Source organism: Zingiber officinale, chromosome 6B (assembly GCF_018446385.1).
Source record: "Zingiber officinale cultivar Zhangliang chromosome 6B, Zo_v1.1, whole genome shotgun sequence".
Taxonomy (NCBI): Eukaryota; Viridiplantae; Streptophyta; class Magnoliopsida; order Zingiberales; family Zingiberaceae; genus Zingiber; species Zingiber officinale.
In genome coordinates this window covers 105,446,354-105,463,018 of record NC_055996.1, presented here as the reverse complement: position 1 = coordinate 105,463,018, position 16,665 = coordinate 105,446,354, and the positions used below count along the sequence as shown (strand labels likewise).

The window sequence follows — 16,665 nt, the reverse complement described above, 5'->3', positions numbered from 1 at the left end:
TCCTATCAGCCGCCGAGGTTGCTGGTTGCAGTGCTGGTCGATCGGCTATCGCTTATTGTTGTTGCTGCTCCATCATTTTTGTTGTCCGTGCTTGCACAAGCATCTCTAGCTTCTCTTGAGTGAGCATCACGGTGGTAAGTCGTCTAGCGTCTTCCATCTTCTTGGCTCGGATTCAGGTGACGTTTCCACAGACGGTGCCAAATATGATCCCTGTCCGAAAGTCGGGGAGACGGATGCTGGGGACGTGACGCTCTTGCTGACCTTCGGTGGACTTCGCTCCCGCCTACAACACAAGCAACATCAGTGCCGAGGCAGGGAAGGGGTCTTCGACGATGATCTTTCGACGCTCAAGTCAGTCTCCGGTGAAATAAGAAGAAACAAAGAGAACTGTAGCGCAACAGTAGAAATCGGGAGAAAAGCATACCTCCACTTATGTCTGGACCCCCCCTTTATATAGGGCTCCTGTAGCGTGTGTGCACGCTTCTTAAAGCGGGCACGCTATCCCAAGCTTTCCCTGAAGAGACATGTCAGTAAAGTGTCTCTGACACAGTACCTTAACAGACTGAGTATATCTCTGAAGTGAGAGTGGAAGCTTCCGCCGTACGATCTTCTGTCTGACCATGCCGCCTATCAGTAGCACTAGCTCCCAAAAGGATGTCGAATGATATCCCGCTGTGTTTGTTGCTTGGCCGAGAGGAATGACCGCTCGGGTAGGATTCTAATATCCTTGCGTCCGCTGCCATACCGAGCGGGATAGCCGCTCGACTGAAAGTCCCCTGTCCAAATGTCATCCGTTGCTGGGCTGAGCGGAATAGCTGCTCGGTGGGAAGCCCACTGTCTACATGCTCTATTGCTTGGCTGAGTAGGATAGCCGCTCAGCGGGCAGTTCACTATTCGCGTGCTCGGCTAATGTCGAGTCTGCTGCTAGGCCGAGCGGAGAAGTCGCTCGGCTCGGCTTCTGCGCGTCCCTTGGGCGTCGATTTGATTACTCCGTGTCGGCTGAAAATCCACTGTTGCGCCGAGTGGGAGAGCCGCTCGGCTGAAAGTCCTCTGTCTGTGTCGTCCGCCGTCTCACCGAGCGGGAGAACCGCTCGACTCAGCTTCTACACGTCCTCGCCCGACCGGCCAAGACCGTCCATCAGACCGTATCAGGTCGTCCATCCACCGGCTATTTTGATTATAATCTTCATTAACCTTCATCAACCTTCATCGTGACAGTGGGGTGGAGATTCCTCATCATCACCGCATCCATGGATCTGATTCATTTTTTTGGCTGGGTTGACTTAGTTATTCATTCACTGCCCTTAGGCAAGCGAGCTGACTCGGTAACTTTTTTTTCGAACTATAGGGGCGCAGTCAAAATACCAATAACATTTGGGGTGCAGGGTGTAATTTCCATTCTTATCGTCGGCTCTATCTATAAAAACGGTTAGCCTCCCCGTCTCGGCTTCTACTCTCCACGCCTTCGAAGCCGTCGCCCTTCTCTTTTTAACCCTTGCGAGAGAAGAAAGAGGACAGGCGATCTGAGGGAAATCGCAGGCAAGAAGAGATGAAGATCTTCGTCAAGACTTTGAAGGGAACCAACTTCGAGATCGATGTCAAGCCCGAGGACACGGTAAACGATCCCTTCTTCTTCTTTATCTTTCCAGCGCCGCCGGCCCCGTCACTTTGGTGGGCGAATCAATGGATTTCTCTTTATTTTGTGTGGTATTTCTACTTTTTCCCAACTATCTGGTGTCCCCTTCTTCTGCTTCGAACCAAATTTTGGCGATTTTGGACAGTACTGATTGATAAAGATCGTTTCGTTGGAGAGGTTTTTTTTTCCCTTGTTGTTTTGCTTATTTTCTTTGGATAATTGCAAGGTTCTTTAACGGATCCAGTTTAGACGATTTAAGGGTTTTGCTCACTGCAGACTGTTTTGCTGATATATCAATTGGGTTATTTGTGTAGCTGTGGTTACTACAATATAATGCTTTTAATAAAGTTGATAAACAAGGTAACTTAATTGTATCTATGATGTATTTGAGGTAAAGAGGCATGGATCGAGGGACTGGTAATAAGTATTGTAATCGTCAGTTTGATGCTTGTGATGGGACTGTATTTGGGTGAGAAGGTGGTAAGGTCAAAGCCGTATCGGGTGTAGTCCTGGAGAATTATATCGAATTGTTTATTTAGGGAATATAGGAGCTCAAAAATTTATATGGTGTTAGAATCTACATCTTAACTTTTATTTTGTTTCAAAAATAAATAAGGTTTTTTTTCTCAAACTTAAATTCATTTTATCCTTTTGGAAGTTATTACCTACTAATAACACTCTATGGTTGTACATGCTAGCAATCTTGTTGTTGATCCGCAATCAATATGTCATATATTGGGAGTAAGACTCCCAGGAAAAAAAAAATGATTGTCAAATCAGGACCATTTCTTAAATTCTTAAATTTGTACCATTACAAAGTCATAACTGGTATGTGGATTTGTTGTAGGTGTCCTTTTTAGCCATGCAGAATGATTATTCTGAAATTTGATTCAATAACATTCAAGTTATCACGTAGCCATGATAGAATAGCTTATGCAAAGTAAGCATCAAGTGGAATACTCACTTTCACCTGTTGTCCTATGGTTGTCTTTCAGGTTGCTGAGGTAAAAAATTTTATTGAGACATCTCAAGGGAAAGATGTTTACCCAGCTGAGCAGCAAATGCTTATACATCAAGGGAAAATCCTTAAAGACAATACTACTTTGGATGAGAATAAAGTTGCTGAAAATAGTTTTATTGTGATTATGCTCAGTAAGGTAGAAAATGAATCCTATCTTATTCTAATATTCTTCTGTTCCTTGGTATCTTCTGAAATTGTATGCTTATTGAATATTGGGTCATAATCATGATTTATTAGCATGCACTCAATTTTCTAAAATTGGTGTATACAAGAAAACTTATTTAGTAAATGAATGTTATCTATTTCCATCTCTTATACATGTGCATACACTCTAGGATGACAATGTGTTATGGCCCTTGGATCTGGATCGCGTAATGGGACGGTTTACTAGCTAATTTGTGAAATCCATCTTTGTCGTCTTGATTTTACGACCTTGATGGCCTATGGTGGTAGGGATAATTTGAGGCTCGGGATTAGAGAACCTCTCGATCTAGGTAGATCGAGGGCTTGATTTCTTTTTGCAAATTCAGTCATCATCTTTATTGCATTATTCCAACTATTTAAATACAACTACTTATGTTCCTTCCTGACAAAGGAAGAAAACAAATACTGAATAAGAAGGTTTTATTCATACTAAAAATAAAAGATTCTAGACTCAGTGAATAAATATACTCGATTCAATCCTACTCAAAATAACATATACTCGACTTAAATAAAAATCAATTACTATAGCTGAATCAATTCTCTTAATATGCACCATTCTTTCTAAATTTGTCGTGTGTATATCTCTTGTATTTGATGGGCTTACCTATGGTTCATAACACAATGCTGCTAATGAAAGTTGATGTTCTTGTTTTTAATAAATTCTCAATCACAATTTACTATATTATTGCTGCAATGTTGTAGAAAAGTATGCTGATAATAGTTTGACATTATATTTTTTACAGAATGAATTGTGTGGCATTCTTGGTTTCTTAATTGATTGTGTAACTTCTTTTCCATGTACTATTGGATTAATACAATGGCAATACATGATTAATTTATCAATATTTACATCATTTAATGCATGCTTAATTTGAAACACTTCTGATGGATCTTAAGCCTTTCCAAATAGTTTTTGTTACCAATAATTGTTGACTCTGGTCAACCTCCAATTGAGCATTAATTTCAAGAGTTTGTAAATTGGCAAGTGATGTTGTGATTACCAATGCCTATAACATAAAAAGATGTTTCTTTTACCTGTTATCACATTAAGATTTAATAGATATGGAGCCTTTTTGCTGAATTTGAGTTGCTTAAGAGAATTTTTTATCCTACCCAGACGAAGCCTTCTTCTAGTGGAGCATCATCCACTGCAAAAGCACCTGCTAGTCAGGTAATTTTGATTGTATTTTTACTCTTTTATCACTCATTGGGCTTGATGTTTGATGAAATTCATCTACAATGACAATAGATGCTATATATATATATATATAAAGTTGTTTTCAAACATGATGCATGAGAATAATTAACTAGGCATCTCTTTTTTTTCTTGAATATTTGTGATGTTTAAGTTGTAGCTTTCACTTCCACAAGAGAACATTTAAACATGAAGAATTTAATTCATTGAGGTTTTTAGCTGACTCCCACAATCCTTCTAATACTTTTTATCTCTGCCCAGTTTTCAGAGTCATGAATAGTAGAATTGTCCTGTTCTGATAGGCACACCTTTGTATTACGATTTATGATTTCTCCATAACAGTGAAGACTGACTGAGGTTTATCTATAGATTGTACAACATCACAAAACTATCTAGTGTTTGAACTTAACTCATTTACATGTTAAAATATGGATAGAAACATAATTGGAATTCTAATCTCATAAAGTCAAGGAATGAAGCTGCATTTGATCAAACTATTTGGTAAATTAGAAGACATATTAGGTCCTTGTTTGATTATTACAATTCTATTTGTTTGCTTGATGGCAAATTGAAATGTCTCACTTTTAGCTAATTGAACTATCAAAAATAGAATACTGCTGGTCATGTATTTGACACATTGTGTTGAGTGTGCCTAGTGTTAATGAGTTCAATATTAGCTTTGTGGGAAAATGAGGTACATTACCCTTTTGTGTTGTGAGGTTGCCTATCATCTCTTTCACGGAATAGTCCAGAACTTCAAATTTATTTTCTATTTATGGATGAATATAATTATTGTTGGTTTGCATTCTGATCTAGAAGTTAAATTAGGATAAGAAAACTATAATTGGCCCATACTGATAACTCAGATTTCAATGTTACTTAACCTAAGGGCTTCCATATTTCCTTGGAATTTAAGCAATTTGAATATTACTAATGTTATTACGTTGTATAGAACTCAATGGAGGGAATGTGGGGATAACATTCATGTAGCCAACCTAATAGTCCAGGCTAACATGATCTGATGATGATGATGGTGATGATGCTAAAGAATAAAATGCTGACATTTGGAAGGATTATTATTTATTTATTTGTGCATAGGAGTGAAAGCAATATTTTGTTCCTTTGAAATAGTTTCTTAATTTTCTTTTCTGTGTAGGCTCCTGCTGCTCCAGTGCCTGCTGTATCTCCATCTCAAACATCCGAAACCACGTTGCCTCCGTATGTTTATCATATGCAAATAGTAGGTAGCTATTTGAACAAACTAATTTTGTTTGCTAAAATCGTGTTGCTATGTATCACTAAGCAGGACATCTGCAAGTTTACCAGTTCAAATTAATGAAACTACACCAGCATCAGTACCAGCAGCGGTTACCATCACGCCGTAAGTTATATCAAATTTCTAGGGAATTTTAATTTTTATTTGGGTTATGCCTCTATGTAAATATTTTAATTTCTTTTTTCTATTTTTTTTATAATCCTTTTTCAGATCCAATTTTTAAAGGATCCTTTCCTTTTGAGCTCCCTTTGAGCACCTTTGTACTAGGAATTTGCTTACTGTAGAAAGAATCTGAAATTGACACTAAAGAAAATTCTCATAGGGGTAAGGCAAAGTTTGATTGTCTTATCTCAGGGATTGGTATAATTTATTTTAAATTCTATTGCTAAATGAGTTTTGACAGTTCCTTTGAATTAGATATTAGAAAATTGTTCCACTTTAATTTTCAGATTCATGGTTGCATCTCATTTTCACAAAGAATTAGTAAACCAATTTGTATTTTATATTATCAAGTAGACTTCCATCTATCCGATTGAGATTCAATGTACGGTGCTATTGTTTTGACATAATGGCAAAAAGTTCAAAGCCATTTTCCCTTGTTTTGATGTAAAATATGTTCATAATAATGAAACAACGTTCATTATAAATTTTTGTGCTTTTTTGCATGTATAGGTAAATATCTGTTGTTGGTTGTTGGTTGTTGGATGATGTGCTACTTTTATTCTTTCATGAAACTTGAGTATAGTAATTGAAGTGGCCGTACAGAAATAATGTGTCGCTTTGTATTATCCCTAGATGCAACCATTCCTAGCCATGTCTTAATAATTTGGGCTGCATCTATGAATCTTTGTCCTTCATTGAGCTCTTTGTAAAACATATTATTAATAACACTCTCAAGTCTTTTTATTTGTTGCTTAATTAGTAAGCTTATTTAATGTTTGATTTATATTTTTCTTGCATTTGCTTTTTTTTTTTCTCGCTCAATGTTTTCTTCTTTCCACAGCAGCAATGAAGCAGACACATATGGTCAAGCAGCATCTAATCTTGTTGCTGGCAGTACCTTGGAGCAAACAATCCAGCAAATTATTGATATGGGGGGAGGAACTTGGGACAGGGACACTGTTGTTCGTGCCTTACGTGCTGCATATAACAATCCTGAAAGGGCTGTCGAATATTTATATTCCGTAAGCGCCATTTATCACCTTGTCTGCCATTATATTGGGAATTCTTAGGGTATCTTTCCTTCTTTGTTTATGCTCCGTGAATGCTACCTCTTGTTTGTCATTTATAATGTGAATGCTTGGGTGAGATTCCTTCCTTAACATTGCGGTGTCTGAGATTCCTTTTCTTAGTTTGAGTTTTCAGTCATTCACATTCTAGAGTAAGTCCAAAAGTAAGGTTTTAATTATTTCTAAATGAATGGGCCAGTCCAATATTCATCCAACTGGGTTTCTTTATAACAATGTGGTGTCTGAATAGCAAATTTCTGTATGCCAGGGCATTCCTGAACAAAATGAACCTGCACCAGTTGCTCGCCCAACTGCAAGTGTGCTGGCAACCAATCCACCACCTGCCCAGGCACCACAACCAGTTCAACCTGCAGTTCCTTCAGCCCTTCCTAATGCTAATCCTCTGGATCTCTTTCCTCAGGTAACTGTTATGCACGTGGCGTTCCTGCTTCCTCCCTCTGCATTGCTAAATTTGCCCCTCTTCATATATGTTTCTGTAACAGGGCCTCCCTAATCTTGGGTCCAATGTTGCTGGGGGTGACCTTGACTTTTTACGTAATAGCCCACAGGTATTTATGATTTCCCTAAAATAAACTATAGATGACAGATTGAAAATGCTTTTCTTGAATATTAAACTATATTTTCATCTTTGATGCAGTTTCGAGCCTTGCAAGCTTTGGTGCAGGCAAACCCTCAAATCCTACAGGTGTTTTGTCCTTTTATTTCTGCTCGCATTCAATGTTTGCATTATTTCCAAATCTGACCATTTGAAATTAATTATTTGTCAACTGGCAGCCTATGCTCCAAGAGCTAGGGAAACAAAACCCTCAGCTTATGAGGGTCATCCAGGAACATCAAGGGGAGTTTCTTCAATTGTTAAATGAGCCTGCAGAGGGAAGTGAGGGGGGGTGAGGAAGAATTTTTGTGCTTTATATATAATTTTTCATACCAAGAATTTTTTTTTCTAATCCTTTTTCTTGTTTATGTATATAGTGGCTTTTTAGATCAGTTGGCTACTGCTGCAATGCCACAAGCTGTGAGTGTTACTCCAGAGGAGCGTGAAGCCATTGAACGGGTAAGTTGACTTCACAATCACATGGAAACGGCATCGTTTTGAATTTTTACCACATCACTTGCCATTTTCAACAAATTCAATTTGTAGAATGGCAATTTGGAATTCTTTTTCTTTTTTGAGAACGAAAATTTAATTATTGATCTTGTCAGTAATAATCTTCTGTATTGTTTCTGTCAGCTTGAAGCCATGGGCTTCGACCGTGCACTCGTGCTGCAGGTCTTTTTTGCATGCAACAAGAACGAGGAGCTTGCTGCTAACTACCTTTTGGATCATATGCACGAGTTTGATGATTGATGACAACACTCCTATATAAGTCTGGACATCTTCTGGACCAATCATGATCTGCAGTTCCATGAACTCAAGCGAATGAGCCCTGTGTGGTATCAATACATGCTTTGGTGGTTGTGGAATGCTCTATATAGTACTATTTGTTTCTCTATAGTTTATGGGGACACTAATTTGTCTATAAGAATTGTGTTGCTTTGGTCGAGTTGATAAGTTATACTTTTAGGTACAATCATATTTTGGTTTCCAGTGCGCCCATCTCATTCTCATTGTTGAAACTTGTGACGATTGATTTCCTCGCACTGCAATCTCTCTTGCATGATGCTTGATATCTGATTTTATTTGACCCATCGTGTGTAAGTTTTGAATGAAACTTTTTGCTGAAGTTTGTTTGGTAAGGTTTGATTTTTGTTGGGTCATTGTGGTTCACTTGCAATGGATGAGGTTGACGCTCATGGATTCCTGTGGTTCTAATGAGTTATTGCAATTACTTTAATCTCTCTAATATGGGAAAATAGGGATTTGGATAAAAACATGCCTCTTCACCGAGCTTCATCGTAGAAGGGCTATTAAGTATTTTTCATTTAAAAAACATTACCGAGCTCAATTAGTTTATTGGAATCTTTAAATTGGCAGTAACTCCAGGGAATAACTCAAAAAGCTCCAACCGAGGCAAGCTGCAGCTTAATGTATTTCTTATGACAGGTATTTACCGATTAATTCTGGAATGATCCGACCAAATAGCTCAACGTCCCAATTTATCATTTTAAAATTCATGAATGCTCGAGAGACTATGTTTGAGCACCATAGCTCAGGGAGCCTGCAACTTAATGTAGAAGAAGTAAGAACGCATTAGAAGAAAACGCTACATCTTTTAGCAATCAAAATCGAAGGAAGAGAAATACAAGTTGCAACCAGGTTTTTGCAGTGCCTTAGATTAGAAAAAACAGAAGACATGCTTATCTGATCAGCTGAGGGCAACCTATCTCTTTGCTGGCGAATATGATATTCAATCCATTCTTTGTTTTGCACATGGACTCGTTTTCTTGTTATATATATAAAACCCGCAAAACGCTTAACATGGATACAGAACCCTCCATTACAAACAATAAACAAAAAGAGAGTGAAATAATATCATAAACCAATTAGATTCTTGAACTCTCAGATATCACAGCTGTAATAGTAGTAGCTTGTCTACCAAAGATGACGAGTTATTTATATGGTTCTTTTAACAATATATCATAATGATAAAAATGATGGCATGTGAATCTGTAGGCTTCTCTCTAGTAAAAAAATATGAATGTTTTTTTCTCAATTAAGAGAAAATGGTGGGTGCTGTCATATCAGGGTTGGATATTGCCAGGGTTTCTCTTTTTTCCATTTTTGTGGCATGTATAGGAAAATTTCATGGCAAGATCTGATACCTCTCTCAGATGTTTTTTGACTGTAATTCAGCTTCACAAGAAAAAGATGAGGTGGTTGCAGACTAGTTTAGTTTTCTGTGCTTTTCTTGTTTCGAAAGCTCTCCTTCATCAAAGTAAATTTCTTTTTGCACTGTACCATAGTTTTGCCAGGAACAGCAGCAGCAACACGCTCCCACCGTTGGTTTACATCCTTCGGGAATGTTTTGAGAGCCTGGATAAGAGCTCTTTCTTGAGCTTCTGTCCAAGTATCTTGTTCTGGTGTAGAAGGAAGCACCTCTCCAGGTTTCTCGCTTCCTTTGGTGCTTGTAGAGTGTTTAGGTGGTGTGGTTGAGGACACACCATCGATCTTTTTCTCGATGGGAGACGCCTCATCTACTGCCACTCTGGTTGATAGAGGCGATGAGATAGTTTGCACTGGTTTCCTCTTCTCAAGGAAGGAATCGAAAGCTTTTCCAGAATCAGGCTTCTGAAGGAGGACTGTTTTTGTTGCCTTGAGAATCTCTTCAACAGATCTCCCAGTACCAATGTATTCTGAAATGACCTCCCATCTGCGCGAAGTTCCCTTGGGATACTTCTGTATGGCTTTCTTGAGCATTTCAATCTCTTCTTTTTCCCATGGCTTGTCTTTCTTCTCAAAGTTGTTCGCTGTATGATCCACTTTGACTTGTGCAGCAGTAGTTCTGTTAGGTTTCAGATCACGATCTTGAAGACTAATCATCTGTACATTTCCACTAAGTTTTGTAGCATCTGATGCATCTCTCAGCAATTTAGCTTTCTCCATTTTCTCTTTACCATCCATGTTGTCACACAAAAGTCTGAGTGACTCCACCTTAAATGACATGCATATACTTTCCACAATATCATCAGAAAGACCGAGCAGATTGTCGGAAATCAATGGTGCAGATAGTGTACGTAAACGACTCCTTTCTTTGCGCAAGAGCTTCTTCTCCTTCTCCTTCATTCTTTTCTGTATAAGAGCAGCTTCTGCTATCTTCCTCTCCTCTTCCTCCTTTTGCTGTCTCTCCTCTTCAGCAGCCCTTCGCACTTCTTCTTCGTACAACTTCTTGGCCATTGACTTTTCCTCCTTTATTCTCTGTTTCTCGGCCTTTTCCTCCTCTTTCCTCCTTAAAATTCGAGGATCTCTCTTGTAAGCATTATCAACGAGGGTCCTAACTCGTGCATATTCCTCCTTCCTAGCCTTCTCTCTTAACTTAGAATTCTGTCGCTCCATCCATCTCTTATGATCACGAGATTCAGCTTGCTCAAGATCAAAATCATCTGCATGAGGGAATTCTCTCCAACTTTTGAAAGTATACCAGAAATTGTAGAAACTGTCTACATCTATAATAGGAGTGTTATCATCTCCAAGTGAAGGAATCGGCTGATTGACTGACCATTTCCCATTTCTCATAAATGCCGGACCAAAGACTTTAAAGAAGTCCTGCGGAGTACAGTCAGTTGGAATATCATCATCAAATTCATCAGTGGAGTCATATATCCTTCGTTTCTCTGGATCTATTAGAACCTCATATGCTTCCTGAATGGCCTTGAAGTGACTTTCAATCTCATCCTTCTTAGTTTGTCTAGCCTCTTCTGTTTCTTCTGCAAAAATAAGTGCAGCCTGTTTGTCAGGATGATACTTTAAAGCAGTCTCACGGTAACTTTTTCGTATTTGTTCCTCAGTAGCTAGAAACCGCAAATGCCCTAGGCCAAGTAGCGAATAATGGTCTTTCTGTTTGCTTCCACTGCTAGATTTCTTTTTCCCCTTGCTTCCATAAGAATCTGAGGTTGGTAAGTAATCTTGGGATGATCGATCATCAGATAGAACACTTTGGGTATCTGTTTCTGTATCATCATCATCACAAAACCCTGATAGTTTAAGTGCAGCAGAATGAAATGAATGCCCTGCTGGTTCAAAATTGGTAGCCTTTATAGGCAAACAATTCGATGAGAAGAAAATGGGCTCCCCATTCTGAAGCTCTGATGAATATGTAAGCAGCAAAAGGTCTTTGTGACTTCTCATATTGCATAAACCAATTCCCCAGTATATATATAAGATCGAACTGACTTATAATTATTACAAGAGCTCTCCAAAACCTGTCAGACGGACAAAGCTGATAAGGAATTTATTTAAATAACTTGCCTAAGCTGCATGAACGAGACAATATCAGTTAACAGTTATGGAAAGAAAAGAGACAGTAGGAATAAGAATTAGGTAATAAAACTTTGAGTCACTACTTAAAATACAATGCCAAATTTTGAGCTTTACTTATCAGGACAAATTTCCATTACCAAATCTCGACCAATCAAACTACAACAGTACAACTTCAAAATGGTTACAAACTCGTCGACGGATAGCACAAAATTAAGGCAAATGAGTAAACACTTCCAGACTGGAAGAACCTTATGGTCTTATTATTCAGTAAAATCATATCAAGCAAGTTGGTGTAACTTGCTTTCTGCTTCGGGCAAAAGAGGATTCATAAATCCTAAGATCCTTGGTAAAGTTAATTTCAAAAAATAAGTTTTGTAGTATAATCTAGAACCAGTTCAAAATATCTCATATATTCCTTAACTCTTTAACTACAAGTATATTAAATAAAATGCGGCAGTTAATATTACAATATTTATTTTGTTACATACTATTTTAATAACTTATTAAAGTTTTAGGCTTGTGAATAATTGGATTAGTTACTGCACTGTATTCCAAATGGAGTTAATTGAAAGTTTCATTATCAATTTGCAAAATCAAATATTAAATTACTAGTAAACCTCAAATTTTCATTTCCACAATATGCAGCTTAGCTTCAAATTAAATGTTGTACAGTACTGATGGATTTTAGACATTGCAATATCTTTTATACACTAGCCCTAGCTTTATTTTCGAATCCAAAATTCTTCAAAGTTCCATACCTCAAAATCAATTCGATAGATTTTAACCAAAAAAAAATGAAATAACAAATTCTAGCATTTTATGTGCAGCACTGATTGGTTCTATACATCAAAATCAGATTCATACATAAAAAAAACATCTATAACAACAAATTCAAGCATTTTATATGCAGCTATATAGAGTTGGAATATCTGTGGCTACGAAAAGAGAAAAGAGGTAGTAGTGGTAGTGTGGAAAGTGGTTGAAAGAAGGGGAAAACACAGACAGTAGGTGCAAGTGAACAAGAGCAAAAGGCGAATCAAATGGTGACAGATTTATCAGATAATAATATAGAAAAAATACCTAAGAAGTTTTTCTTCCAATAAAGAAGCCATGAAGAGACTATGGCTGATGAACAGGTCTTCAGCAAGTGCGGTAAGAGGCTAGCAGCAAAATTTCAAGCAAAGCTCACAAGAGAAAAGCTCCCATTGAACCAAACCAGATTCAACCCAATCTCATCCAATTCAATTCTAAATCAAATGGGATTTGCCCAATTCAAACCCAAAGCAAACTCCATTTAACCTCTAACCAAAACCTCAGAGAATCTATTAGATTTCTAATTGAACAAGCCTAATTACATCAACATCAGCCCCTATATATAATAAATCATCTTTAAATAAATCATTTCAACTTCAAGTCCATCAATTAAACCCTAATTGATCATACTTAGAAACAAAAACTAATCAATCACTAATTAAATTTTGGGATGTAACATCACCCCTACCTATAAAAAAATTTGATTCTCCAAATCCAATCCGAACAGAAATTGAAATGAACCACTGAAACATTCAAAGAAAATAATATGATGACTAGATTTGTTGCCTCTTTCCAAAAGGGTTCTTGATCACTCAACATATGAGATAAATCAATAAAATTAAGTACTCACAGAATCCCAACGAAAGCAAGGTACAATTTTTAATAGACACTCCAGGTTTTCTCTTACAATTAACCACAAGTTCTAGATCAAACAAGTTAATCCACACCAAATCATAAACAAATCATCTAATCCACTCTAACTCGATAAAAAGATGCAATCTAACAAGGAACACTTACCAAACAAAAATCTGGACGACCTCCAACTTGAAAGAAGACGATGCTAAAAGGCCCAACAGTTGCTGCCCTAAATCTAGAACTGCCACCAATAGATCAGTAAGGGAAAACATCTAGCACACAAGACCCAAAAAGAGGAGAGCCGCTGTTCTAAACCAAAAAGTCGGCTTGCTGAAAAAAGAAAGAAAACAAAGGAAACATGCAACAACTTACTCCAAATCGGGATAGGAAAAGGCCCGGTGATGCGGCCGGATCGACAAACAAGCTGCTCGGATCCAAACCACAGGAAGGGGAGTATCTCCGCTCAAGGATTCTCTGGTAGGAAGAAAGGAAGGAAATTGGCAGGCTCCCCTGCTGCCGCCCTGCTGCCTGACCGGGGTTGCGGCTTACAAAGAACGGAAGGGCAAGGAATGATCACCGGTGTCTCGGATAGGGGCCAGAGCTCGTCAGGAAGGGAGTGAAGCTCGCGATCAGGGTGGGAGAAGGAGGAAGACCGCGAGCGGGAGCTCAGCCCGGGACTTGCATGGAATCGCGACGGAAGGGGCTCGCTCGCGTGCGGGATTAGAAAGGAAAGGGGCGGCGGCGCTGGCACCTCATTTCTTAACCCTAAATCGATTCCCGGTGACCCGAGCCACAGACTGAGTCGAATCCGATTCAAGTCTGAGTCGAACCCGATTCAAGTCTAAGTTGAATTTAACAAACTATAGGTGGCAAAATGAAAATTTCAGAAAAAGAAAGACCCATTTGCGGATAAGGGGTCAGATTATTGGACGTCGAGTAAGAGTGTCTTTCGGGTGGCCTTCGGCCGTCCGTTCCGAACAAAAACTATAACTTGGTGGGAACGATGAACCCAAGAAAGGATCGCAATCATTTACAGCCGATCGCAATCGTGATCCGCCTGCAAATAGGAGTGACACATCCCCTAAAGTTTCAACAAATTTTCTCTCTTTCTCCCTCCCACTCCCACTCCCACCTTTAATTTTAGTTTAGTATTTAACTTTTAGCCGGGGTTTTTTTTTTTTTAATTCATGGGGTTTTTTATGATCTTATTTGTATGATAGTTTTTTCTTCTTCTCATTTTCTTGTTTTCGAAGACAGCTTTTGTTGTTATAAACTCCGATGAGTTCGATTACCCATGTTATGTTTTGTTGTTAGTGTATTCTTAGATGATTCAAACAAAGTGAATTTCATGACACTAATATATTTCAAATGAATATTATTTTATCATGATTGATCATATTGAAGTAAGTAGGTATAGGAGTGTAAATGAACCAAGTCACTCATGAGTTATTCGAAATTCGATTCGATAAAAGTTCGTTTAATGAGCTTCGTTAAGATAAACAAACTAAGCTCAAGCTTCATAATATTCAGCTCATTAACTTGTGAACATGTTTATTATCAACTTTTAAATAAAAATAATAATAATTTTGATATTAAATTTTTAGATTTTACCTCTATTTATGAAATATATAGATAAATATATTAAATTTATTTATTAGAATAAAATAGTAAATTTTAATGAGAATATTATAATTTTCTTTAAATATATAATTTAATTGGTAATAAATATTTAAATTTATAATTTATATTTATTAAACTCGTTTAAGTTCGATAAAAGCTCGAATAAACTCGTAAGTCATGAATATATTCGTTAAATAAAGCTCGAGCTCGACTTGATTATAAACGAGTCAAACTCAAGCATTCAAAAGTTTGACTCGGCTCAGCTCGATTAAATCTCTAAGTATGTGATCGCTACAATGTATATCAGCTGGATGCTAACTTTTATAATAGTATCATTATTTTATATTTATTTTACTTATTAGAGAGTGATAACATGATTAAAATAATATTTCAATGAGCAAAATAAACAAAGAAGATTTCATAGCACTCACTATATTCCAAATGAACATTATCTAATCACGAATGATATTATAGAAGCTAGCAAGTAGTTACTATAACATGTAGCAATTGGTTGTTAACTTTTACAATAGTGATATTATATATATTATGTTAATTTTGCCTATTGGAGATTGATAACATGATTAAAATAATATTTCAATGAGCAAAACAAACAAAGAAGACTTCATGACACCTATTATATTTCAAATAAATATTATCTGATCACGATTGACCGTGTAGAAACTAGCAGGTAACTGCTCTAACATATAGCAATTGATTATTAGCTCATATAACAGTATGATTATTTTTTTTTGTTGATTTTGATTATTAGAAGGTGATAATCTAGTTAAAAATAACATTTTAATGAGCAAAACAAACGAATGAGACTCCATGACACCTACTACATTTCAAATGAAAATATTATCTAATCACGATCGATCGTGAAAAAAATAGCAGGTAGCTACTATAATGTGTAGTAGTTGGTTATTAGCTTCTATGACTGTGACATTATCTTATTTGATTTTGCTTATTAGAGAGGGATAACATGGTTAAAATAATATTTTAATAAAAAAAACAAACAAATAGGATTATTTGATTTTGCTTATTAGAGAGGGATAACATGGTTAAAATAATATTTCAATAAGAAAAACAAACAAATAGGATTTCATGACACTCATTACATTTCAAATAAATATTATCTGATCATAATTGGCCCTGTAAAAGTTAGCAGGTTGCTAGTATAATGTGTAGCAGCTGGTTGATATCTTTTACAATTGTGTTATTATCTTATGTTGATTTTGTTTATTAAAGAGTGACAACCTAATTAAAATAATAGTTCAAAGGAAAACAAACTAAGAAGACTTCTTGACTCTCATTACATTTCAAATGAACATTATTTAATTATAATCGACTATATATAAGTTAGTCGGTAGCTAGCATTGTAGGACCCTTGACGACCGGCTAGAAGGGAGGTGGATAGTCCTGCAAAGGAAAACAAACCTTCTTCGAACTCTATAGTTTTATAAGAATTAACACTTGCATAAAAGAAATAAAAGACTAAATAAAGAAAGGAAGAGGCACAAAATGTTTACTTGGTTACAACCGGGGAGGTTGTTAATTCAAGGAAGATGAAAAGTTCACTAATGTCTCCTTTAGGCGGAGAAACCTCTTACAGCAATTAAAGCACTCAAAATGCAAAGCTAAACTCAAATGAAATCAATTACAAGTGTCGTCCTGAACCATTGGGACCAGAGCTGTATTTATAGCCCTGATCGGGGCACCTAAAAGGGTTACAAACTCCTCTAGGGGATAAAACTTTATCCCCATAGTAATGCAATGCGCCACGCCACGTTTGGCTAATTTTTTTTTGGGTCCTGGCGCCCAGAGCAAGTCCGGGCGCTCGGACTGGGTCGGGGCGCTCCGGATCGAAAAGTCACCAT

General features: G+C 37.2%; 2 protein-coding genes across 3 annotated transcripts; one reads left to right on the top strand and one right to left on the bottom strand.

Annotated features, from left to right (window-relative positions):
* Window positions 1–1,450: 1,450 nt before the first annotated feature.
* Window positions 1,451–8,156, top strand: LOC121988695 (ubiquitin receptor RAD23d-like). Of its 2 annotated transcripts, none has more exons than XM_042542259.1 (12): window positions 1,451–1,615; window positions 2,632–2,793; window positions 3,979–4,032; window positions 5,213–5,274; window positions 5,363–5,437; window positions 6,339–6,516; window positions 6,830–6,982; window positions 7,065–7,130; window positions 7,220–7,267; window positions 7,357–7,469; window positions 7,555–7,636; window positions 7,814–8,156. In XM_042542259.1, the coding sequence occupies exons 1-12, from the start codon at window positions 1,550–1,552 to the stop codon at window positions 7,928–7,930; spliced, it is 1,176 nt and encodes a 391-aa protein (XP_042398193.1). In that variant the 5' UTR covers window positions 1,451–1,549; the 3' UTR covers window positions 7,931–8,156. The 2 variants fall into 2 exon arrangements, with proteins under 2 accessions (XP_042398193.1, XP_042398192.1); XM_042542258.1 differs by having other exon boundaries at window positions 6,336–6,516.
* Window positions 8,157–9,045: 889 nt separating this feature from the next.
* LOC121988694 (dnaJ homolog subfamily C member 2-like) lies at window positions 9,046–13,905 on the bottom strand. The gene is made up of 3 exons (XM_042542257.1): window positions 13,541–13,905; window positions 13,331–13,409; window positions 9,046–11,442 (listed from the first exon to the last, which is right to left on the bottom strand). The coding sequence occupies exon 3, from the start codon at window positions 11,366–11,368 to the stop codon at window positions 9,413–9,415; it is 1,956 nt and encodes a 651-aa protein (XP_042398191.1). The 5' UTR covers window positions 11,369–11,442; window positions 13,331–13,409; window positions 13,541–13,905; the 3' UTR covers window positions 9,046–9,412.
* Window positions 13,906–16,665: the final 2,760 nt, after the last annotated feature.

What these genes read in the sequence shown, in the direction of transcription:
- LOC121988694 (XM_042542257.1), bottom strand. Translation starts at nt 11,368, where the DNA reads ATGAGAAGTCACAAAGACCTTTTGCTGCTTACATATTCATCAGAGCTT.
- LOC121988695 (XM_042542258.1), top strand. Translation starts at nt 1,550, where the DNA reads ATGAAGATCTTCGTCAAGACTTTGAAGGGAACCAACTTCGAGATCGAT. An exon ending in CTCTGGATCTCTTTCCTCAG is followed by an intron (nt 6,983 to 7,064) that starts GTAACTGTTATG and finishes TTTCTGTAACAG; the next exon opens with GGCCTCCCTAATCTTGGGTC. An exon ending in TTTTACGTAATAGCCCACAG is followed by an intron (nt 7,131 to 7,219) that starts GTATTTATGATT and finishes TCTTTGATGCAG; the next exon opens with TTTCGAGCCTTGCAAGCTTT.